At 30.6% G+C, this 27,195-nt stretch overlaps 1 protein-coding gene across 1 annotated transcript in view; it reads right to left on the bottom strand.

The window, feature by feature from the left end:
- LOC145316115 (ATP-binding cassette sub-family G member 8) overlaps nucleotides 1–27,195 on the bottom strand; it is a 92,530-nt gene that overhangs the window by 13,865 nt on the left and 51,470 nt on the right. Inside the window, exons 6-13 of the mRNA XM_080156423.1 lie at nucleotides 20,228–20,337; nucleotides 11,633–11,698; nucleotides 10,906–10,996; nucleotides 5,619–5,735; nucleotides 5,035–5,129; nucleotides 1,414–1,507; nucleotides 704–809; nucleotides 366–404 (exon numbers count right to left, since the gene is read on the bottom strand). Coding sequence (XP_080012549.1) covers nucleotides 366–404; nucleotides 704–809; nucleotides 1,414–1,507; nucleotides 5,035–5,129; nucleotides 5,619–5,735; nucleotides 10,906–10,996; nucleotides 11,633–11,698; nucleotides 20,228–20,337 — 718 coding nt within the window. The remainder of the gene's footprint in view (nucleotides 1–365; nucleotides 405–703; nucleotides 810–1,413; nucleotides 1,508–5,034; nucleotides 5,130–5,618; nucleotides 5,736–10,905; nucleotides 10,997–11,632; nucleotides 11,699–20,227; nucleotides 20,338–27,195) is intronic.

The raw sequence follows: 27,195 nt of genomic DNA, 5'->3' as shown, positions 1-27,195 counted from the left end.
AATTTTAAGTCAGGCGCGTGCACATGATTTTAAAGAGGGTGTGTATACTTGATTGATACCTCTTGGGACAGTTGAAAACAACGTAGGTCCAGGCATTTCTAATAGGTCCAAAGGCACTATAGTCCCAACTATAGCCGTAACTGTGCATGGTTGCGCCTGTTTTTTGGGCAAGCTATTCCCCCTACTCTACCATCAACCAGCTACAACTATTTATAATATTTATATACAACTATTTAGAATAAAACAACAGAATCAAGTCTCAATTATCAATTTCTAAAATACAACTTTAGAAATTAGACTTGAATAAAACTCTACTCCCCCAATGTTTAGAGAACAATTTTGTGCTTATAGCCATGGCCTCTTGCCTTAGTGTCTCTGGATCGAGTCAGGGTGCCAGGTTCTCTGTACAATGATTTTTTTTATAAACATGGGTGTCAACTTTTACGAGAAAAATCCGAATTTTAAAAACTGTTGAAGTATGTGCAATGTATATTATGGATAAAGTAAAATTAAGCCAATCGTATGAAGTAGTAAGTTTACCAAGAACTCGCTAACCGTTGCATCAATAAAGTTTTCTGTTTTTGGGAAGTTTCAATAAAGTCTCAGAATCCGTTTATTAAAGAAAACCTTGAAAAATCAAAAATTAACGGCATCTTATGGAAAAGCGGATAAAATGCGGCACCCATGTTGCTAAAAATTTCCTAAGAAATGAGTGGAAGAGCATTGTTTGTCTGACTGACATGTCCTCAGTGAAGTTTGTGTTCTGTTGGACCAGGGCAACACGACCCTCCAGTCTTTCTGGGGTGCAGCTAGAAATATCATATATTGTCATATTAGTAGTTGGATGTTTATGTGTCTGTTAAGATTGTAAAACAACTAAATAAAGAAGTATGTATATGATACCTTTGTCGGGCAAATTGAGAGAAAGACTAAACTGCATAACTTTTGTGTCACTTTTGAGAAAGACGACTCCTGTGACGTGATATACATTATGGAAAAGAAAAAGGGAAGGGGGGAAGAAAAACTCTTCAAAAGAGATGGGAGAAAAGGGAATCGTCTTCCTCAAAAGTGACACAAAAGTTATGCAGTTTAGTCTTTCTCCAAATTGACACTTTGTATTCATTAGATTATTACAATTTGAAAATCCCTTTTTCTAAAAGTAATTTTCGATATAAATCAGTTTGTAACGCTTATTCGTGTTTTCTCTACTGCTGTTATAGTTAGATGTCTCAACTTTTGTTTGGTAATGCTATGATACCCATTTTGTTCGTCTGTTTAAGGAGTATGGAAAAATTTCTTCTTTTTTTAGTAAAATGTGATTTTCTCGACCGCTAAATAAGATATATTTCTACTGCAGCTTATTTAGAACGTCATCCTTGGTTTTCAAATAACGATTTAAAATCAAATACTTACAAAATTCCGTTGAGTATAATTTCTGCTGCAAGCCTACTTCTCCATTTTGTGTGTTTGTTTCCGAGTATTCGACACAACTCTGAACCTTCTTCTTCTGAAAATATATAGTAATATAGGGTCTGTTTGTATATACGTGTGTCTGTCTTATTATAACTAGGGTTATTATGAATATTTATTGTGTCTGTTTCCGAATATTCGACACAGCTCTGAACCTTCCTCTTCTAAAATAGACAGAGTAATAAAGTGTCTGTTTGTTTGTATGTGAATTTGTCTTATTATAACTAGGGTTAGTATGAATATTTTGTATGTTTGTTTCCGAGTATTCGACACAACTCTGAATCTTCTTCTTCTAAAATATATAGAGTAATATGGTGTGTGTTTGTATGTATGTGTGTCTTACTATAACTAGGGTTAGTATGAATATTTATTGTGTTTGTTTCAGAATATTCGACACAAATCTAAACCTTCTTCTTCTAAAATATATAGAGTAATATGGTGTGTGTTTGTATGTATGTGTGTCTTACTATAACTAGGGTTAGTATGAATATTTATTGTGTTTGTTTCAGAATATTCGACACAAATCTAAACCTTCTTCTTCTAAAATACACAGAGTAATAAAGAGTCTGTTTGTTTGTCAGTCTGTGTGCATATTTGTTTGTATGTATTGGGGTGGGTCCATTTCACCCTTTTTTTTTAGATTTTACTGTCATCATAAGTTGCGGAAGTCATATATATGTATGATAAGCCCCATTCCAGTTTTTAAAAGTGACTTTGCTCGTATGGCTGCCGGCGCGCGGGGGGTATACAAAATGCCCACCCCCTTATAAAACCAAAAAATCAAATTGCTTCAAACACAGGCGTGTTGCATATCAAAATGACCGCATTGAAATGCTAATTACGAATCTGAAAACCGTTTTGAAAAATATTGCTCCTAGTTCGAATAAGATCTCATTAAGTACCTAAAAACAGCTGATTTAGTCAAAAATGTTCATTTTGGTAAGTTAAATGAAAATCATTTCCGACTGAATCAATATTTTTCAAAACGGTTTTCAGATCTGTAATCAGCATTTTAATGCGGTCATTTCAATTTTTGGTTTTATAAGTGGGCAGGCACATTTTATACCCCCCGGGCGCGCCCGTTGTTCTTGGATTAAAAAACCTCTTTCAAGTAGCACAGGGTTTTATATTGGCCCAGTTTTTGTCTGTCTGTTTGTCCTTCTATCTGTCTATCTTTCTTTATATTATGAAATATATTTAATTTCATAAAAATTTTACATAAATTTTAAATGAATATAATTAATTAGGTTAAGTAAAGATTCCAGCACGTATTTAATTAATTTTATATAAAAAACGCTTAAAAGATTTAAATTATTTTCTACAAAAAAGGGATATTTGGGATTTAGAATATGTAAAATTTCGTGTATATTGGTCTGTCTGTCTGTCGTGTAAATGAGATGAAACAGGCTATATAGAAATGATGGGTAACAATTACATTTACAAAGCCGGAGCTAGATCTCAAACCTATAACCACTATTATATAAATACAAACATATATAAAACTACAGAAAGACTAGAAATTGAAATAAGATGATGGACAAATAATCAATATTAGAGTCATGTGATTAATTCTAAAAAACGAGAAACAGATAAAATTGGGTTAAAAAGTAAACATTTCCTATGGGACGTAATTTTTTATTAAACAGGAAAGCATCCCTTTGTCCCTGATTCCTTTCCAAATGTAAATGAATAAATACAAGCTAGGACTTATTTTATCCGTAGGTAGCGGAATACAATTTTATTTCAAAACAACATTTTATTAACAAAGGCCCGGGTTAACAAAACGTATATTAATATAATGATTTTTATTTTAATATTCGCGGACAATTGTCTGAAACACATGATTTTTCAGCATGGCTAAGAACTAGTACTAAACAAGCGAATAATAATCGGTTTTAAAGCCAAAATGGAAAGATTCAGAAAGTTTTGGTTCAATAGTAATGAACAGTGGATCTAATCATTTTAAATAATGTTAGTTTATTGTCGATCGGTTAGTCCTTGACGGGCATATTTGAGTTATAGAATGGCTGTGCTACTTCAAGCATAGCACAGTTATAATGAGGATAGAACGGGATTAAGCTTTTAATTAATATAAAGGATTATTTCTCATTTCTTAATCATTTTTTTTCACAGTTAGGGTTTTAAAAAATTATATTATGTTTGTATGCTTTTATAATTTTCAAACTATTTTTTTTCTCTAGGAAATAACATTATACGATTAAATACAGAAATATAGATTAAGAACATTAGTTGAAATATTTTAACATTACTAGTTTTAATTAAAATTCAATAAAAGTACCCAAAGTTTTTAAGTTAAAGAAACTTTGGGTACCAGAGTTATTTACAGTCCAATATCCTTTCCCTCTTGTTGTTAGCTGACCCTAAATTTATATTAATCTATATGTAGTTATAAATTATTAACTACTTAATAGAAGTATGGTATGATGCCATGATTATTTTTGCTTGGCTGACAGAATGCACGCAGCATCTGCACGCTTCAACACTTTTTACAACGTAGCAACTATATAATTATAATTTGTCCGTCATTACAACAACAAAATCCAAGCGGCTGAATCTTAAAGGTATCTTAAAGGGCAAAATAATTTCTTCTGTATATTTTTCTTTGGTAATGTTGAAAAGTACCGAAGTTTTATGACTTACAAATGGAAGAAAGTGTTTATAAAATTTGAGGTATCAAGTGTAGTAAAATTTCAAGACCAATGTCACCTCCCTACCTGACTGTAACACGTTTGTGAGCGAGGCTACGCCTCATAAAAATTTATGGACAACATCTTTTCCCAGTTAGTTTCTGCGAGAGAGCAGACACTGGTACCCAAAGTTTTATAACCTCTTTATCTTATTTGTTAGCTGAGAAACTTTAGGAACTTTTAAATTTGATATTGGTTGGTTACAAATTAAAAGTGTCCTTTTCAACCAATAATTTTAATCTACATCATGGGTAATTTTGTTTATAATCATTGGTGATGGAAATCAGTTTATTGTCCATTGTCTTATCCCTTAAGATCCTTGGTTAACTTCAATAGATAAGTTTTTCCTTGTTAAAATTTTATCCTCTAAGATAAATTGAAGCAAGAACAATTAAAATCCAAGTAGCGTAATAATCAAAGAAATAATTAAAATAAAATAAAATTCAAAATTATATATTTTTCCGTAAATTGAAGATGTTTGCAGTGAGCGATATATATTTAAAACTATCTTTTGATATTACAATGAATATAGAAAATAATTTCATTTATTAGAATTGAATCATATGTAACGAAATAGCGTAAAGTGCGTTCAAAAAATGATGTAATACAATAAAATGACCAATGATAGGCCAGTATACATTGAATTTGACCAATGGAAAAATTTATACTGGCCTGTCATTGGTCATAATATTTTAGGAAGTCATTTTTTGACGGCACTTTCCGCTGTGACTAAATATAAACTAAATTCCTTTTTTAGTTGGACAGATTGTTGAGTCGGATTAACCATCTATGATAATATATCTATTGATATACCAACTATAAGCGAAGCAACTATATAATTAAAGTAAAACCTTACCATTTGTAGCTAGGACCGCTATAAGTTCTCCGCCCCTAGCCTCCATGTCAATACGGTCCAGCAGACGGTTGTTGCCCTTAGAGTATGTCAGGTTCCTAAAAGTATATACACGATTAATTAAATATATTAGCGAAGCTACTTAAAAATGCATATGTCTATCTATAATACAAAGTAGAACGATGTCTTTATGTCTCTCTGTCTGAAACTCAAGATCTGGGTAACCGCTTAACCGATTGTGTTCTAATCTTCAGGAAATATACCTACTGGTCCTGTGGTGATTTTAGGCTATTTTCTAGGGGGATGAGATACCCCCAACCCCTAGAAAAAGAAATTCCTCCCATTCTTTTGTGAAAGATTAATTCATCTTCTATATATCCTTCTTACCTAATCTGTAGATGTAGATGTTTATAGCTTTTCATATCTCCACCTCTATTCAATTTTTAGGAAAGAATTATTTATCTTTCATTGATCTATCCTTCATGCCTAATCTGTGGATGTGGGTATTTATACCCCTCCATATCTCCGCCTTCATATTCCAATTAGTTCAGATATTACCCTATCTTTTATTGATCTATCCTTCTTACCTAATTTGTAAATGTGGGTATTTATAGCTATCCATATCTCCGCTTCTATTGAGTTGGGCCATACTACCAAAAACGTCCTTGGGGAAGTACGACTCGTTCAGCATTGGAGCCTCATGTCTGAAATATATAGCTCATTGTAGAATAGCATTCCTTCGCTTCTGTAAAACTAATATAAACGTCCCTAAGGATATACGTCTACTTCAGCATTGGAGTCTGAAAAATATAGCTTTGCTACAATTCTTTAAATCCAGGCCAATTCGACTCAGAGAAATACGTTATTCTATCATTTTAAGCATTAAGGGTTTTATTTGACTAAAACTTAAGATTTCAATGACTAAAATCTTCATAATATTAAAATAAAAGAATTTACTTACTGATTTTATACTTAAAAAATATTCATAGTTTAAACAATTTAAGATTATACAGGATTACAGAAGTTTATTGTCAAGATTTGAAATCGATAGGACGATTCTACCATGGCACTCACGAAGGAACCATTTCTTAATGAATTTAATAAAATACGCCAATGCTGAACCAATTGTGTTCTCCAGAGAATGGAAATTTGATAATTTTAAACTATTTTTAGCCCATCGAATAATGATCCTAGTAATGCTAGGGCCGCATCCTCTAGTATTTGATATTGTAAGAATATAATGTTTTAGCTTCGCTACTTGAAAATGTAATTGGCCTTGTTTTTTTTTCATAATTTATGATACTTAAACTATAAAGCGTAACTTATAAAATACACATCTATTCATGTATTGAGCTGAATTATTATCATATGAAAACTATCGGATTTGCCTACAGTCTCTAGGGGTTCTTTAATTAATGTAGGGTTTAAATTTAAAAATTAGGAGGAATTATTTTAGTATAGATTATGTACTAAATAGCTTTAAACCAAGAGAGGGTAAAATGTTTCCTATAAAAAATCTTCACAACATTTCCTGTAATTCAATAATAACTTAATGCACAGCCCCTTAAATTTGTTGATGTCCATCTGTCTGTTTTTAATCACTTTAATGGATGTTGTCATCCTTTTTTGTTCCGTTTTTATGTTACTTTGTTGATTCAACGTATTATTTTAAAACTATTTTAAGATTATGCATTTAATTTTAATCCATCAATCTTTCCTTAACACCGAATAAAAGATTTAAGTTAACAGTTTGTGGTCAAAAATGAAGATTTATTCAAAGTTTGCAAAAGTGTTGCAAAAATTAAACAACAGATTTTTTTTAATAATTGAACAATAACAAAGATGGTAACATTCAAAAGAAGCGAAGTACAACAAATCATGGATTGACAAATTAATAAAGTCTTTTTTTTCATGCATAACCGACGGATTGACCGATAAAGTAAGTTGTATATTTACTAGATGCTCTTTGTAAAAGTGCTTTTCACAAGAAAAAGCTGCAATTTATCTTCAATAACAGCCGGAAAAATCTTTCATATCGTAATTGACTGACAGACCGGCTGGCAGACAAAGTTAGTTATAAAGTAGCTTCGGTACTAAAAATAAGGTTAACATTAAACATTAGAAAAGGAAATAATATTTTATCTAGATCCATTATATCTAAGACAAATGTCCAAATTTTGTGAAAAAGAAGATACAAAATTATTTGTGCTAGGATAACCCCCCTCCCCCTCACAAAAAAGGCTATGATTATTATTATTATTATTATTATTATATTTATTCAGTAATTAATTATCTTTTTAACAAGGTGCATGAAATTAGATAAATTCCATGGATGGACTGGAAATGTTACTTCCTCCCAAATTTTACAAACTCGTTATGCTAATTGTTAGCTTATAATCTTTGAGGAATAATTTAATCTACATATAAGGGGGTGATTTTGTTTATCATAATAGTGGACTCCATCCTCCATGCTCCCTGATGAAATAGCATCAGAAATTATTATGTTTTTTGGTATGGCAATTCTGTGGATTGAGGTTTAATAGAGTAACTTTACATTGCTGCTAGATAAACCATCTAAGATTATATCTTGTCATTTATAAAAAAAAGGGGTTCACGAGGGATAATAGACGTAAACTTGATATAAACCCTCAATGATGATGAAACAAAATTACCCTTTATGTAGATTTAAATTATTGTTAGGATACAACCAATCAAAATTCAACAAAAGTTAAAAAATGAAACTTTGGATAGCACTTTATTTTTTAGTTCAATGTCCCCTCCCACTCTTATTCAGAACAAATATTTGCCTAGGTCCAGATAAACCTTGTTGAAAAGCCCTACCATAATTTTGCTCCTATAATTAGTTATGCCACTACGAGCATTTACACACTTCATATTAATTTAAGTTTTTTGGTTAATTTCCTTTTGATTTCATAGTGTCCATATTCATTATACTTTTGGGTGAAAAATGGAGGCCAACTTCAAAAAAATTAAAAACTATTTTTTGAGGGGGTCATTTTTTGGGCGATTTCTTTTGAGAGACTGGAGGTATCCTCTCACAAAATAGTCATGAACCTTCCCTGGACCTGGAATTTATTTACTAAAAATCTTTGTAGTTTTGAAATATTCTAGGACCTCACTGATTTTAAGGGGGGTTCTTTTACTTAGGGAAAATATTTAAAATTTTGAAAAATTATCATCTTTTTTTATATTGCTTTAAAAAGCCGAATTACAATTAAAGGTGAAAAGCTCCTCTAAACTCTATGTGATAATATTGAATTTTTTGCCAACATTTCTTAATATAGCATATTGGATTATTTTGAGGTAGCATAAAGTAGCTTTACCCCAGCTCTAATTTGTGAAATGTTAGCCTTTGATATGTGTTCAGGAAGGAAAGTGACATGGGACTACAGACTGGTAAACAAAGTTTTATAAACAAAATCTTCGATTGTCTAAAGTTGGATCTGCAAGCCTTCTAATGTTCAAACTTTTTAATCTTCAAAAGAGTATTTTTGTCTGTCGTAATTAGTCTTGGGAGTGCACATAAATTGTCTCATTCCTTAAGATCTCTGGATAAAATTAAATGTAAAAAGGAGTTTTGATTAGTTAAACATCCCTAAAAGATATATCGTCCTTGATGGTCGTTTTCTTTACCAGGCTATCGATTAGAAATTTATTTTTAATTGAAAAATTAAGCTCCGCTATCAGTATTAGTATTTGTTCTTGATGTTATCATATAGTTAAATAAAAATTAAAATGGCGTGTCTAATTATGCGCCTTATAACTGTCAGGGTTAAATACAGGGATCTAAGGCTTACGAAAATTTACGAAAAATTTTTAATTTTGAATATTTTTTTAATTTCGAATATTAGCTTTGGTTGGCCCTTCCCTGTGGGGCTCCCCTGTACCCAATATAACCGAATCTTATCTGCTATTAAGTAAACACAAAAACTAACCCTCCATATTTTCAATTTATTTCAAAATAAAGGGGGTAGGCAAAAGCCCTGTGCTCAAATTAAATGCTCGATTGTCTAGATTATTGAATTTTACTTTAATTCTGTTTTATGAATTAATTTACTGATTCTATGTCCTTGGCAAAAAGAAACATAATACAATAACTAAATTCATTAATAAAAATGTAATATTTGCCACTCTAGTAAACATAACCAACACATGAGGGGTAATTGTAAAAAACTAGTCTAGAATAAAATATTATCTATGTTAAAATTCTAGTGGCTATGCTGCGCCAGTACCATATAGGGGCTTGGTATATGTATAAATGGGTTTAAAAATACCTTAATCCCATCCTAGGACCGAAAATGGAGAACTCAACCGAGGGGAAAGAGGGGGTAAAGGGGTGATTATCCGCCCCCCCCCCCCAATAAAAAACCTTGTACGCCCTTGACAGCATCCTTAACACGATGCTTCACAAATCCTTCAGTACGACAATATAGGATCTTATCATTTTTATTTAATATTCCTGAAAAATTTCTGTAATACGATGCTATACATGATTTTTCAGTATGGCTGATATCCAGTTCTAACCCAGTGGACATTACTCAGTTTCAAAGCCAAACTGTGAATTATCTTTAAATTCCCAATCCTACTATAGTTATTAAATAATTAAATATGGTATGAAATCACTGATAATTATTTTTGAATTTAGTTCCGAATGGCTAACTATCAAGGCAACTACAGGGTTAATTACCAGGGAGGGAGGGGACATTGGACTGTACATTATTTTGCTACCCGTATATTTTTATAATTCGCTCTCTCATTCCTCGGCTTTAAGCTTTGGGTACTTTTATTTAAGATCGAATTCCTAATTCAAATTAGCAATGTCTAAACCTTTCAACCAATAATTTTAATCTACAGGCATATTTTGTTTAACGCCAATGGTACATAGGTTTAATATCTGGTGTTTTATCCCTCAAAAATCCTGGTTTTTGTTAAATTTGGGCTTTTGGATTCTTAGCACTATTAGGTATAATGTCAAAACCATGCCTATAATCAAGTCTTGAAAATAGAGTATGGATGTCCATATTAAACATCAAGTAATTAGTAATTTGGGTCAGATTTCTTTAGACTTCTATAAATAATGATAAATATTAAATCATTAAGTGCGCAGTTACCCTACATTTATGTTGGTTTGTCTTAATTTCTAATTTGTTAGGTTTCGCTTTCATATTTGTTGTCATCCTTGTTTAATTAAAAGTAAAAAAAATGTTTTAAGTTTGGTTATAAAAATTTAAAAATTCTTATTTTTGCAAATCAATTAAATTTTTTCAAGAAACAAACGTAAATTTAAAACAAGATTTTGGGATTAGAAAATTGTAATGTAATTTTTAAAACGACAGTACAAAAATTAGATTTTTATTCCGGGAAGATATATATTAGTATTTATTAGTGTATGTTTTTGAAAAGGGCGTCTAAAGGTGACAAACAAGGATGACAAAATGAATTAAAGTGAAGCTCAAATCATAATTGCAATCGAACAAAGAGGAACTGTAATTTTATTATGGTATTCTGTCTTGAAACTTGAAACAGGGTGCCTGTCTATCCGTCTGTTTGTACAGAAGGATATCGCTAACCGCTGAACCAGATTATTTCTCCTTTACAATGAAGCTTTTCATATGTCTTGAGAAATTTAAAACCAATAAAGTTATAAAAATCACAATAATTAATAATTGACTTACTAACATTCTGGTAATGATTTGTATCTATCTGTTACAGGAATCACCATAAAAAGATTTTTATTGATTGTAACATAATTAGAATAAGGAATAGGGATTAGATATATATAACCATATAAATATAACTGCTCCACTTTTGATAAAAGTTTTTTTTAAAATAAAGGTTTGTGGTTGAACTTACTTGTAAGAGACGGCTCCAGGTATGTTGAGCTTGGAAACTGCGGACAACTGGCTTCTAGCACGCTCAAACCTGGATGGATCCTGCTGGTCTCCTGTAAATAAAAACATATTAATACTCTTTGATGACATACAGGAACAAGTTTTTGAAAGTCACATTACTCTCTTTTATTCATAAAGTTACCTATAATCTTTTTGTTTCTCTGCTTGAATATATAGGTATCTAAAAATTGGTCTATATAGTATATAAGTCTTCTATATGTTTATGAGTTTATATAACTTTCGGTCGATCTGTTTGACTCTAAGGCAAAAGCAAGTTGAACTAGCTAAATCAATCGTTTAAAGAATTCTAATAAAGCCTTTGAAGATTAGAATGAAAATTATCTTCACCATGACATTGTCTCCAATAGTTGAAAACTACAGTATAAGAAGAATTTTGTGTAAGAATTTTTGGGTATAGTCCCTCACGTGACAACGCCTATTAAGGGGAGTTTCGTCGTATTTTCACAGTAGCTTTTGTTGGTTTATATTAGATTAGGTCAGGAGATTGCCCCGCAGTGGCTATAATTACCGTTTCTGAGCCATACTGAAAAAAATCATGGTTGAATTTTCCATGAATATAAAATTAATCTCATAATTTTTCATTTAAATATTATTTTAGAAAAGATTTAACTTGATAGGTCAAACTCAACTGCCCGCGAGAATCTGTATAAAAAATCTGATTTGGATACCTGTATAAATAATTCTTGAGGCTGCGTCATCCTCAACCAGGCCTTCGTTTATATAACCTCCACGTCCTACAAAATAATAAACATGTAAGACATCTAGTAGACTAAGAATTTATGCAAGTTTAAATTTATCATACTGTATAAATTTTGTTATTATTGTTATTATGTAAGGATAAGACAATTATAAAAAACAAAATTATCCCTTCTGTAGATTATAATGATTGGTTTAAAATTTGGACACTGATAGTTTGAAAGTAATCAGTTAATTTACATTAAGAGTACATAAAGCTTTTGAGCCATCGAATAAGATAACGTGGTAATAAACTTTTGGGTACCAGTGTAATATACAGTTCACTGTCCCTTTTTTCTCTGGTTATTATGCAATTGCTAAATTATGTAATTGATTTACCTATGGACATAATTTTCTTTGTTTTTTTTTGGTTTTAGAAAATTCAATTGAACTGTAGGCCTGTTTAAATAAAATTAACATCTTTTGTAAAGTGAGGGTTTAAAAAAGTATAGGTAAGTTTTGTTCGCATTTTGTTGTACGAATTGATAGAATTAAATTGTGATGATCCTTCGTGTTGATGAAGATGTAATTAAAACATGTGTTCAAAACTTTCTCCAGCACTGCATACTTTACACAATTCACAGTGGGGCCGTCGTGGACAAAAACTTTGTCTATATCTTAAATATTATACAATTCACAGTGGGGCCGTCAGAGACAAAATCTATGTTTTTCCAAAAGCATATACTTAACATATTTAACAGTGGGGCCGACAGTGACAAAAGTTATGTTTTTATCTAAACACTTTATACAATTCACAATGGGTCAGTAAGATAAAAAAAAACATGTTGATCATTATAAATGCATACAAATTTACAATGGGCTTATTTAGGAAAGAATTTCAATCAGTCTTATTCAAGAGTTGCTTTTGTTATTTAAAATTTGCAGTTATTTCAATCATTTAGATTTGCAAACAAATTATATTTGGAATAAAATTAAAATATATACTCTGAAATTGAATTCATAGTACAAATTATTTTGATCCTAGTTGTATAAGAGTTTTAATGAATAAAGTTCAAGTTTTAAAAGTTTTAATCTTTCAGCAACACAAGAATGACAATATTCATCAGTAGGAAAGCACAAGCAAACCATGGATTGACAACAAACTAAATGTTTTAATAGGCAGATGTTAAGTGGTCATAAATGAAGATTAATATTATTGGGATACATCATGAATCCATTTCCATGTGTTTTAATGTTTTAAAATTTATATTCTGTACCATGACTGAAAGATTTGTGGACCAGGTAAATTCAATAATGGATTTCCCCATAGAATTACGGATTGGCGGATGGACAGCCATACAAAGTGTATTATAGTATAGATTCTCTTCTTAAAGATTTTGATTGTATAAGAATTTGATAAATCTCACATTTATGTAAACGTTATCCTTAATTGTTTTTCTTGCTATCATCAATCATAAAATAACAAACATATGCACATTGTTTACAAACAATAACCTAAATATACCATTTCTTACCATGTACTTAACACATTAAATCTGAAGCTTGGGGCAGAAATTAAAAGCATTAATCATGCATACAAGATTCTTAGGGCTAATTTAGAACAAGGATATATAATATAAAAAAGAGAAGCTCTGAAATAGAACGGTAGAACAAACAAACAGGAATAAAAACTCAACAAGCAGATCATTAATTAATTTTTTTTAAATTGTATATGAACTTGATGAAAAATTTCGTACAGTTAGGGAGTTGAATTCATTTTTATAGAAGCAGAAATATAATCTAGGATTATGGTTTGGACCCTCTAAAACTGTAATCTACCTTTCCACTTTCCCCTCTCTTGGTGAAGATATCTTCAACGGCGATACGATTTTTGAAATGTAAGATTCTACTTTCCCTTCTCTTGGTGAAGATATCTTCAACGCCGATACGATTTTTGAAATGTAAGATTCCACTTTCCCCTCTCTTGGTGAAGATATCTTCAACGCCGATACGATTTTTGAAATTTAAGATTCCACTTTTGCCTCTCTTGGTGAAGATATCTTTAACAAGAGAGACAAAAGTGGAATCTTATATTTCAAAAATCGTATCGGCGTTGAAGATATCTTCACCAAGAGAGGAGAAAGTGGAAGGGTAGATTACAGTTTTAGAGGGTCCAAACCATAATCATAGATTATATTTCTGCTTCTATAAAAATGGATTCAACTCCCTAACTGTCTTAAATACAGGATTCTGTTTAAGAAAATACTATTTTTATTATTATTAGAAATTGAATACAGGTATTATTCGCCCAAAACATTGTACCTTGGTGTCATAGGAATAATTGTTTCAAAAATAAGATAAATAGGTTAATTACATTATATTTACATGCAAAAAGAATTTGTCAAAAAATTAAAAAATTAGTATGTTTTAGATGAATGTACAGACTTGCTATGGCTTACAGTTGTACCTTATTGTTACATGAATCATCATCCAAAGTTTTATACCGAAAAGACGAGAAAGCCCAATCTGTCCCGATTTTGTATCACTTTGAAAAGTGCGATTCCAGTTACGTCATATACGTTTCGGGAAAGAAAAAGGGAAGGGGGAAAGAAAATCTCTTCAAAAGAGATGGAAGAAAAGGGAAGAGATTTTCTTCCCCCTTCCCTTTTTATATGACGTCACAGGAATCGCACTTTTCAAAAGTGATACAAAATCGGGACAGATTGGGCTTTCTCCGAAAAGACAATTCTATCAAGACTAAAATTATGACTAAGAGCTAATTGTTAAGTACGGACGGCCAAACGTACATACATATGGACGTACAGACCCTAATTATACAAAGCTTTGTTTATAAAAACAAGAGAAATTTAGAAAATAACTATAGACTGGTTACATTTAATGATCAAATTGAATTAAAGTCTAAGAACATCAAAACAAAGGATGTACAATACAAAATTTAAACAAGAGTTATAGTGTAAAATTACAACAACAACAACCAAAAATCTGACTTTAATATCTAAATCTAAATCTGTAATAAAGATATATGTTGGGATGATCAATGTTAGCTGTGGTTAACTATTGAATAAAAGGCCATAATTTTCACATATAATATGCATACTCTTCAGTACTAAAGAAATATGCAGATGAGTATTAATTTCATTTAACCATCTTTTAATGTTGAAATGCATTTTTTCTTGCCACTAAATGGGAAGATTAAGGAGTAAACCTTCAAAGATGTCTAGGCATTTTATAAATACCCATTTATACCAGACATTATTAAGATCAAGGAAAGGGTAGCTTCATCCTATCAAGAAAAATTGTCCCTAGAAAAAAATACCCCGATACTAATTGTTTATCTGGGGTTGTATCTTTTAAAACAAAATGATACAAAGGTGGGGTGGGCCCTCCAATCCCTTCTTCATAATGTCCAATACATATTCTCATTCTGAGCATTTACTAACTATTTAAAATACCTTTATCCCTGTAAAACACTACCTCACACATTACACAAGCAATACTTTGAAACTTTTTAGTCTAATTTTTATCATTATGTTCAAACCATTAAATTACAAACATACACACATAATTTTGCAAACATTTGCACACTCATAATCAGTAATCACACACATTTATGCACAACTACTCTGAGGGGGGATAAAGGGATGAGACAATGGATCTCAATCAATTCTTTTAGATGTCTTGAACTAGAAACAATGCAACTTCTTTTTTAAAGAAAATTTTTAAGACTTTGGGTAAAATAACTCAAATTGCCCTTAAAAGTTAGATTTGTATCAGACGAAGCTTATTAAATAAACATTAAAAACATTTGCGAAGTTTATCCAAATTTAATAAAGTTTGCTCTAGCTAAATTGTTGTAATATTCTAGAATTAAAGATTATTCAGCTAGAACTCTAACTGGATTAATTTACCATTGTCGCACCCCTATTTCCCTGACTCTTACAAAGAGAAAAAAAAAAGATTTTTTAGCATAAAGTGTGGTTTGGATGTGTGTGTAATTTTTTTTCGCAAATGATTACAAGTTCATTTATTAAACTATTCCTAAATTAACACTGACATATGTAAACTAATAGTTTTATATTTGGTTTTGAAATAGAGTTAGATTTAAAGTTTTATGAGTGTTTTTATATTCACAAGTTTGTAAGTGTAACAATATTTGTCTTGCTAAAAGCTTGGCCAATTGCATTCTGCTTTTGAAAGCTTTAAGTAAAGTTGTAATGGGTTATGAATGCAAATAAAACTTTCATATTTTAATTACTCTTAGCAAAGAATTTGAAAAGTTATTAATCCTTCTCAACCAAAGAATTTTTACTTATTTAGAGACCATGAAAGTTCTCTAAGTTTACCAGCCAATCAATTTAAGAACATGTTGAAAAACTTTGGGTACCAGTATAATTTACAATACAATGTTTCATCTTTCCCATGTAAGTAGAGGTTTAGAGGATTATGGAGAATAGTAATAAAACCCACGAGAAAAATGTATTTGGGAGGCCTGTGGAAATATGTCCAACTATCTAAATCTGAGGCATAGGGATGTAAAAAAATGATATTTTAATTTTTAAAATCCTCAAATGTCGTCTTAGTGATAGGGTTATGTTGGATACATTTTTTATATTGTTTTATAACAACGTTGGCTTAAAAACTTTACTTATGTTGAATTTGATTGGTTTTGATGGTTTCAAACTAGTAGTGTCTAAACATTTCAACCATTTCCATTTGAATCTACAGAACAAAGAAATATTTTTTTATCATTATTGGGAATGCATATCAATTAATTTTCCATAGTTATATCCCTTAAGATCCCTAACTTAGATCTTACATTCGCCTTGTTTGACCTTATTAACAGAAATTTAAGAGATATTTCAAAGGAATTAAAATAATATTCATTATAATTGTGTTTTTCTGTGTAAAATTATTGCATCCTTTCGTCACTAAAATTACAGTTTTTCCATTTATTTTTAGAAATCATCATAGTCATCATTTCAGGGGATAAAGACAAATTTTATCAGAAAAAAGTAATTGTAGTATAATTCAAAATAATCATAATTTTAAATACAACAGAGGATTTGCCTGTAGCTTCTAAGGAGGGTAGAAACTTTCCAAAGACTTGAATTTAAAACTAAGATAGCTTAAAACCATCATGGGACCTATTTGAAACTTATCAAAAAGGGAGAATTCGGTTCAGTAATTAACAGACCAAAAAAAACTTCCTACCTTATAAAATAGGATAGGACAGATTTTTAATTAATCTTTTTGACATTTAACCTATTCTTAGATATGGAATATATGTTTACCGTTTGACTGGTGAATCTTTGTTGTAAATATACCAAAATTGATATTATTTATTGATACCTGTCCAAAATTTAAATATTTCAAGATGACTTCAATTACGTGACAAAAAACTTCACTTTGTTTTTTTTTCTTATCAAAAATGTTGTTATGTCTTGCTAATTATGGACATATTTATTCTAGTTAAATATAATTATAAGAATTTTTGTCTCCCTCTGAACGCATTCCTGAAAACCACAGCCAGAGGAATGCTTTAAAAATTAATGTTTCGGAAAAAATTATGTGATGATTTTTGTCATTTTTTTCTGCTTGTCTTTGATTTTGTGAATCTGTTCATTTGTCTGTCTGTGAGATTCTTTATTTGTCTTTTTATAAATCTAAATGTATAAATTATGCTAGTAGAAACACTATCTTATTCGTTGGTTTAAAATATTTAAAACTTTTAATAAATCTTGATTGGGTGTTGTGCAAACTTTGTCCAAACTTGTTCGCCAATATTTATAATCTCTTATGATCCCTATTCTAATTGTTAGATTGTCTTTCACTAGGCCTGAGCAGAGACAAGGGAATGATATTCTAACAAACAACTCTAAAGGAAAATTTCCCCATAATCCCCTTCCTCTTTTCCTCCCCTTCTTTCCCACCCCTCTTCAGTTACATGACAAAAACAAAATATACTACAGATACTTTATAAGGTTTACTTTGCCTGTCTCAATATTTCGTTTGTCATATTATCTGTCTCCTTTAAATCTATTGTATCTGTCTTTTAATTTTACTTTATACTAGTTGTCTAGCCCCTACCCTCTAGGTGAGGGGAGGTTGAGTTAAAGAAAATAAAGCTTGCCAAAAAGGTGCAACCCGTTCCGACTAGCATTTTTCGAGATCTGTAGATTCTGACAAAAACACTTACTTTCTTATTTTATAAGATGTCATCACTGTCAAAATGTTTAGCAGTTATTATATCGACATAAAACTAAAATCATAATATCATTGGACCAAACCCAATAAAATTTCCTTGGATAGCATAGGAGTTACATACAAAGTTATCTATAGATATACTTGCCTAAACTTTAATAATATGCTCTTCATGACTTAAAAAAAACATTAAAATATTAATAAAAATATTTGATTTTATTTGTTAACGGAATATTGTAAATAATTTTGCTTTTAAAAACAGTAAAATTTTTAGATTTAAAATTCTTTGTCGCAAAATTATTTCTTAGAATAACAAGGATAATTTATTGATTTAGCTTGGGAGCGAAGCATAAACGATAATCCCCCCTTACAAAGCCTCCTCAAAATAATAAAAAAAAACATTAGATTCCCCCCTCAAACCTTTGAAACCCCTTATTTTACAACTCTTTAAAAGGTGGAATTTGTTCCACTGACAAGAGTTTTCGGATTTATTGTAACTGGTTCCTACCCCATCCCTTATTCTCTACCCCACTTTCGCTTTCATTACAAAATTCTTCCATCCAAACTTGACAACGCTACTCAATAATATAGCTCACCAAATTTATACATAAGCTGACGTTAAAATAGGAAATACATATCATTCATTATGAAAATAATATATCCAAGTGCGTCTGTCGATAAAAAGAGAAAGACGCAATCGCTCATTTAGCTCTTTATTTTTAATTTTTTAAGTTTAAAAATATCGTTTTCAGCTATTCCTTGGCCAATTTAGGCTTTTAATTATATCCTGGCCGAGACAAATTTAGATCGGTTCAGTTAGAGGGATACCCAACGTCTCATTTTATTGCTGCCCAAAGTCTTATAAATACGTTGCAATTATATACAAAACCATAAATTGAGTTTAACAAAAGGAGTATACTACACATTTAAATCACGCCCCCACCGCGTGGTTTAGTTTGGCACTAGTTTGTTAACAACCCTTTAAAAATCTTGATCGTCCTAGGAGCGAAGCTACTCTACAATTTGCAGAATAGTTTTTCGTCTGCTTTTATCTACAAATACTCACGGTTCTTGGGTGATAAGGACGATAAATTGATTTACATTACCAATGATGATATGCAAAATTACCCTTTCTGAAGAATAGGAATAAAATAACGTGCTTAAAACTGTCCCCTACCACCCTGCATAAAAATTATATAACATAACATTAAAGGAGGGAAAGTAAATTAAATATAAGGATTGCTGTATAAAAATTGTAAAATGAAAAACTAATATGCCTTGTAATAATACAGTTATATTACATATATTCAATGTTTATTCAAAATAACAAAAATATTATTACGAGGTAATCAGTACAAAAGAATATGTTTTTAAGTAGCGCAGCTTATCTATAATTAGTACATGTATGTCTGTCCGTCTGTATTTCCAAGAAAGTTATCTTAAAAGAAAGTTACTTCTTTGTATATTGAAGTATTTTAAAACCTTTCAAAACTTAAAACCACAGCGAGACCCTGTTCCTAAGTGGTCTAATAACCTTTTCTTAACTTATCTTAATCTAAAGATAGCATCAACAAAATATTTTATTCAAATATGGTTTTATGGTCTATATGGTGAAGGAAACCGCAAATTATATGCTGATAATTTAAACAGATTTTTTTATCTTCACAACAGAAACACCAATTATAAGTGTTTCAATCCACCGATTAAAGGAAAGAGTTAGAAACAATAAGTTGCAAAACTTAGGGATCTTAATGGATAAGACAATAAACAATAAATTGATGTACATCTCCAATGATGATAAACAAAGTTAGCACATCTGTAGATTACAATTAATATACGTGTGTTTACTTTTTCGCACACTTTCCTTCTAGTCCATTCTAATCTCGCAACGAGTGCATCAAAATACAAATTTCACGTTTCCCGCAAAAATTATAATAACAATTTTAAAAGTAAAAACTTTTAAATTATTCTTTGATCCCTGTAGTAGGCAATCCAATTAAAAGTCAAAACATTTTTTGTTGTTTTGTTAATTTTTCATTTAGACGTCTTCTTCCGTTCGTTTTTTGTATGTGGATTCATTTTAGCTAGATTAAGAGTAGGTTACGAAAAAATTTACTACATCTTCTTCCTTTTTTATTGTTTAATATAAAAATTTAATATTAAATTACTTTAAATTTGTTAGTTTATCTATGAAAGATTAGCTAATTATTAAGTCATAAATAAAGGAAAGATAAGGATAGGATAAGGAAAGAGAAGTAGTGAAATTTTGTATTATTAAGGACAGACCATGTTACTTTTAGAGAAGTTTTGCCACAAAAAAATGTTGGGAATAGGGATAGATATGTAAAGATAAAAAAAAGTTCTACCTGATTTTGGCCGTTTATTGTTGAATCTGGTTTCATTGTGTTGATGATAGTAAGCGTCGGCTCCCAGGAGGTTGGCTTCACTTGCACTTTTCAACCGGCTATCACGTCCTCTGAAATATATATACATAATTATTGAGTTGCTTCGCTTGTATAATGTTATTCTATGAGAATGGAAGACGGTTTCCGTCAATTTGCCTAGACGAGAACAAAAACCCTCCCTCATAATTTTGATATAAATTGAAAATAATAGATGAGTGGGTAGTTTCTGTTTGTTTGTTTATTACTTTTGGTCAAGTTATATTAGGTTATATTTGGTAGCACCATCTCCCGCAGGGTTAGGCCACCGCAGGTAAGGTCCCTGCAAGGTTAGGCATAGGGAAAAAATTACCCCCGCCCTTTATTTTTGATTCATTAAAAAATAAGGTGAGAGGTTTTTTTAGGCTTTCAATACCCTACCAAATAATAGATTATTTTAAGGATAAAGTATGAATATTAATACAAATATAGACGAATGCAAAACATTTTGTCTCAATAATGATTAATTTGGACTGTCTTTTTAGTAGTGTTAATAATGAATGAATAAAAAATGTAATTTTCACTGAATAAATTAGGATATAATAGTTGAAAATCATTAATAATCCATTTTAGTAGAAAAATAGCCTAAAGCTGACATAAAAACTACCCCTAAGCAAAAAATTCTATATCAGGGGCTAGAGTTGATTTATAATTGGTCTATATTAAGATTACAGGGAAAGTTTAATGAAAGATAAAATACTTTTTTTATAAATTGTCTTCTTTGCCACCTATCAATAACTTAATATAAACCCCCAATTATTAAAAACATAATTACTTCTTATGCAGAATCAATTGTTTATAAGCCAATCAATGAGAAAACGCACCCTCAAATTTGGAAGGGTGATATCCACCGTGTTGTTCTAGGAATCAATATTCCAAAGATCAGATAAATAGGATAAATATATCATATAGATATTATTAAAAAAGTGAAAAATCAGCATGTTTTTTAATGGACGTACGGACTTTCTGGTAACAATTATATGTCAACATTGAAATTATTATCAAATCTGGTTATCTTTGCAAATATTACGTACTTCCTTCCTTTTCATTTGGGGCACAGGGATCCTAAGGGATAAGACAACGGACGATAAATTAATATACGTCCCCATTGATGATAAATAAAGTTACTCCTTCAGTACATTATTGTTTGTAAAGTATGGTTTCTACAATCAAAATTTTTGAACCAACTAACAAGATAAAACTTTGGGTACCAGTGTAATTTACAGTTAAATGTCCCCTCCCCTCCTGATTTGTAGCGTAGCTACTTTTCTTCATACAGGGTATGTGTGTCGGTTTATCTGGTAAGTTAGGGATGACGCCCTTCAGTATTAAGATGTTCTTCGTTATTGTCCATGGCAAACACTTGCATGAAACTTTGACAAGGGCGGGGGGTATGATTTTTTTGGGGCTTAAAAAGGACAGGTATAAAAATATGTTAATTAAGGGGGGTGTTGACACCCTTGGCCCTCATGTACCCCTATTGTCTATTCTTAAGAATTAAGATTTCTATTTAAATTAGAGGTTTAGGATACTTTCTGGTGTAATTTTTACCTCTCCCTATAGAGTCTATTTTTATCAAAAGCTAAATTCCCGGGAAGCTATGGGCAAACCCGCTAAAATTATAAAAATACTTTCTCGTATTCATTCGAATCCGGTGGATAGGAACCGGTTCTCATCCATACGAAAAAAACTATGTCTAGCACCGTATTATATCCAGCTTTCTACGAAAATAAAAATGTACAATCATAAGATTTAAACCAGTTTTTTTAGCCGGTGCCTCCGACACCTTGGGGCTAAAAAAACTAGTTTTAATCTTATAATTGTACATTCTATATCCGCGGAAAGCCGTTTATAATACAATGCGAGAATTAACTATTATTTCACATAACCCTGGACTAGATTGACATATACTAGACACTTTTTTAAAGAAAAAGAAAATGTTTAGACAAAACCACGTAATTTTCGATTATTTAAATAGTCGCTTACAAAAATAGCATATTAATCTTATTATGTAAAGTAGTGCTTGGCGAGTAGAGATCCCCCAAAGTGGATAACATAATCGGTCAAGTGGTTAGCGAATTCTTGATAGAAAAAAACTTTGTACTATAAAACAAAAACAAAATTAATTTTTGCTGGATTATACAAACACCTTGAAAACGTGAAACCAACATATAATTAGAAATTAGTCTATCTTTATTAATATACAAATTTCTATAAAGTTATTCATTTACAAGGATGAAAAAATCCATAAAAGTAAAGCTCAACGTATAAACCAACATTGGAAACCATTCAATATTTAACAAAAATTCCTTGTAAATATGTCTCAAAATTACTTATTTACAATATACTTACATTTTTTGATTTTTTATATGTTTCGCTCACATCATAGTGCCCTATAGTCCTAAAAATCCTTACTCTAAAAGTCAGATGAATAGGATAACTATACCGTCAAAAAGGTTCTAAATGAATCTGCTAATTTTCTGTATTAAACCGTTTAACCGACCCTAATTATAGAAAAGTTTCTTTTTAAAATCAGACCGTATCAAACTTTTTTGCTGTAATTCTATTAACATTAGGCAGTAGTCTTAAAGTCATTATTAAAATAATGTAATACAATACCTTTTAAAAAATATTAATGAAATTTAAGTTCTCTTTAAGCACCCTTTTTCGATTTATACTTCTAGAACTTTGACACTTTATAATGAAGTTAAGATACCTTTTTCTAATGCCTTATACATGCGGGGTAAATAACCCTGCAAGGCTACCCAGCATCAAATATAACCTAACCTAACCTGACCTAAAGTAATAAAAAAAATAAAACGAAAAGTTACCTGTCAAAGGCGAACCCACAACCGTATCAACTTTTTTTTTAAAAGTGTACATCAATAAAATATAGACAATTATTGGACTATTAGACTGTGGTTAGACATTTAATTTTCTATAATTCCATTTTGTTAATGTTGAAATTACTTTTAGTTATGTAATAGGCTGAAAATTAAATATTTATCTCGTGTTGACCACAAAACCCTACTTCCCGGCCCCCCTCCCTAATTTTAACTTTAGAAAAAATCAAAATGTCTTATTTCAAAGGTAATTTAGAGAAGGATTGGACATGGAAGCGTAAATTATACTGGAACTTGAAGTTTTAAAACACTTTCTCTTAGTCATTGGCTCAAAAATGTTAGGGACTATCTTTCTTTTTTTAGGTTGCACCTTAAATTTCTAAACTTCTACAATAATTTTGAATGGGTAACTTTGTTTATTGTGATTTGGGTTATCGTCAATTTGTTGTCCATTGTCCTATCCCGTAAGAGCCTTTTTTATGTTCCACTTTTGGTTAAGATTAAATTGCCAATATCTAAGAAAATCTAGCAGTTTAAAAGATCCTAAGTAAATAACAGTCGATGTAGCATAAAACAAGATTTAATTTTTTTAAATCACTAAACAAAATTCTCCAAATTACGAAGTCTAATTTTTTTCTGCTGATTCCTATTTATTATCTTTTATAAAGCTTACAAGTTTTCTTTAATTTGTGGTCTAATTGATATCAAATAATAATTTTTCTGTGCTTTGTAAGTTATCAAAGCTGCCATCCTTGCATTATTAATTTACATAATTCTAAATTCATTTTTTTACCTTTTATTGCACTACTGCTATAACTATATGAATAATTAGCACTTTTTCACCAAATATATATTTAATTTATTTCAAATTTTTCTAATATCACAAAATTTGAATAAAATCACATTATAATGGTTTAATGTATAATATCTCTTCTTTAATCACACAAACACATAACTAAAGTTATTAAGCTTCACTGAGCACACACACTCACACACACACTCACATACACACACATACACATATACCGCGCACAAATGCACGTTAAGGTATGCGCATGTAAGCATGTATGTTTGTTAGCTTTTAATTTTTTTATGTATAATGTAAATTTTTATGCCTTTAAACGTTTAAATGCTTTTTTATTTCATTTCAGTTTTTAATTTACTTTTGGTTTTAGATATGAATTAAAATTTTACCTTTCTTCTATGTATACTAAATGAATATAATTTACTTTGTTCGTCAGACTGTCGGTAATGCTAAAAAAGACCAAAACATGTCTCATACAAAAAGGTTTCGTATCTACGTTTTCGTAACTTTGTCCATTTCTCTCTCCAAGATTATTTTGAGCCTCGCTTCTTATGGATGTTGTCAACCTTGCACTCTAATTTTTAGGTTTGCTTTTAAATAACTGGCGAAGATACTTTATAAGTAGGAGGGTATATACAAACGTCTGTCTTTCTGTCCATGAGTATTATCATCTACTCAGCTGCTATTTAATATAGAGGTCTAAATCTTTTTTTGTATATTAACAAGTAATGAGACATAGATCAACATTTTCAACAAGACAATTAATTGACTGACTGATTTTCAACCGAAAATTCGACAGGTCCCGCTTGGAATTATCTTTGTATTGGAAGGCCTGACCAAGAGAGTAAGTATAAATCTACAGCTACTTATAGACAGTATTTTTATTGTAGATAAAATTTCGTTAATACATCCGTTATAAGGATAAATTTCTAAGAAAATGAAAAAAATAAAATATTAATCAAATATATATAACCATTTTCATATAGCATTATCAATATTAAATTTTATTCATTTGGTACTATACTTTTACTGCGTCCGTAGCACCAAAGATTTGTTTAAAGCTTGCATGCAAGCGTCTAGACTCTAAGGGTTTGCTTCTGCATATGTATAGGAAAATAGCCTAAACCCATCAAAAGAAACAAGACAATTGACACTTAAAAAGAAAAAATCCTATTTTGTTCCTAAGCCGTACTCTGACGTTGCTATTTACCTATTTATTTCCAAATTATTTCATAATAGGGATGGAGGGTTCTTTATTCGATTTGGTATTTAGAGGGAAATCGCCAAGAATTCTAAAGATGAACAGTAGACACCCTGACACTCTTAAGCTATGCAACAATTAAAATGCACATCCTTGATAAATATGTTAAAAAATGCGCGGCCTATTTGATTAAGGAGTGGTACCATCCACCCCCAGGGATAAGGGAGAGGGGGATCAAACTTTTTCCACAGTTAATAGAATTTAAATGAGATATAAAATAGGGTTTAAGTGTGTAGCTTAAGATCCTGCTAACAACTAAACCAATGTGGTTCTACTTTACAGTAAAACTTCTTTTAGGATCTTGGAAGATTCACAATTATTTCAGAGAAGGTAACTCATCAGATAAATCTCCCCTTTTTCTTTTTAAAAGGAAATCCAAAGTTTAGGGTCGACTGTTACAACTCTCCATTTTCCCTTAAAGTCCCTAGAGACCTCGATGGTCGTAGCTGCGACACACAGAAAACTGTCCCGAATTTGTATTAATTTTGAGGAACAAGGCTCCAGTTACGTCATATTTTTCTTTCCCGAAAAAGGGAAGGGGGAAAGAAAAGAAAAAAGGGAAGGGGGGAAGAAAAAAGAGATGGGAGAAAAGGGGGTTTTCCCCATCTCTTTTGAAGAGATTTTCTTCCCCCCTTCCCTTTTTCGGGAAAGAAAAATATGACGTCACTGGAGTCTTGTTCCTCAAAATTAATACAAATTCGGGACAGTTTTCTGTGTGTCCGTAGCTGCTAGTATTTTTCTTTTACCAAAAAAAAGTAACAAGTTACATCCCTCTTATGCCTGAAAAATCAAGGAAGCTGAATTTTAATAAAAATCCTTTCAATTTGAATTTGATAACATACAAAATATATCCAAATAAATATAATATATTTGTTTTTGTTTTTAAAGATCTGTATACCATTTAAACAATGTTTTTTGGAACTTTCCAATTATACTTAAAAATGAATCTAATAAATAAGTCAAGTGAGGGGGATTAATTTGGCTTCCATTACAATAAAAAAGAAAATGGTTAGAATAAATTTTTGTATGAATAAGCCGCAGAAGGATATTTGGCTTATAAATATCTCTCACTAGTTTGGACAGCTTTTTTGATTTTATTAAATAAAGACCAATATTAGGAGTAACCAAACCATCTTGTATTTCAAGCCTTCTATTAATAGAGATAAAGACCCCTATTATATGTTTACAATTATAGAGTAACTTTGCTCACATTTTTCAAAGATTTTTTCCCTATATACTACAACAAAGTTAAGATAGGATAATAAGAGAATCTAAAATAGAGTACTTTACATGTTGAATTATCAGGAATCTTAAGGAATGAGACAATGGACGATAAATTGATAAACATTCCTTAAATAATGATAAACATAATTAACCCTGTTTGTAGATTTAATTGGATCAAAAGTTTGAAAACTTCTAGTTTGTACCAGCCAATCAAATTTAAGAAATGAACCCAAAGCTTTAAACCAACGAAATAGGGAACGTGTTCATAAAAAAAGGATACCATTATCATTTACATTCAAATGCTATTTACCTCCCTGTGATCCATAGTTTTTTAAGGGAAGGTGATAGGGGAATTTCGTGATTGCGACTTTTTCAAAATATATTAATCTTTTATTAAAAAGTAATTATATACAAATAATAAAAAATATACTCTTCGGGGGCGATAACATTTGTATATTCTTTAGGAAACACTATTGATCTATTATAAAACTGTTTAGATAAAAGACAATATAAAGACTCCATACATTGATAAAAACCATAACAGATCAAATGAAGGCCTAAGGTCCTGCAGGGGTTTATTCTAGAAAAAATTCTAAGAAAATATTTAAAAGAGACAGTTTAGTCGGGGAGAGAGCGGATATTGGACTGTAAATTAAGTACAAAAAATTTAAAACCATGTTATCTTCAGTCCAAACTTTTCAACCAATAATTGTTTACCTCTCATAATTATTAATTCAGAAATTTTGATTATCTCCTTTGG

The sequence above is a fragment of the Acartia tonsa genome, chromosome 4 (genome assembly GCF_053477335.1).
Source record: "Acartia tonsa isolate MP-2025a chromosome 4, ASM5347733v1, whole genome shotgun sequence".
Taxonomy (NCBI): domain Eukaryota; kingdom Metazoa; phylum Arthropoda; class Copepoda; order Calanoida; family Acartiidae; genus Acartia; species Acartia tonsa.
Note: the sequence above shows the minus strand (reverse complement) of the source record. Positions and strands in the feature narration are given on the sequence as shown.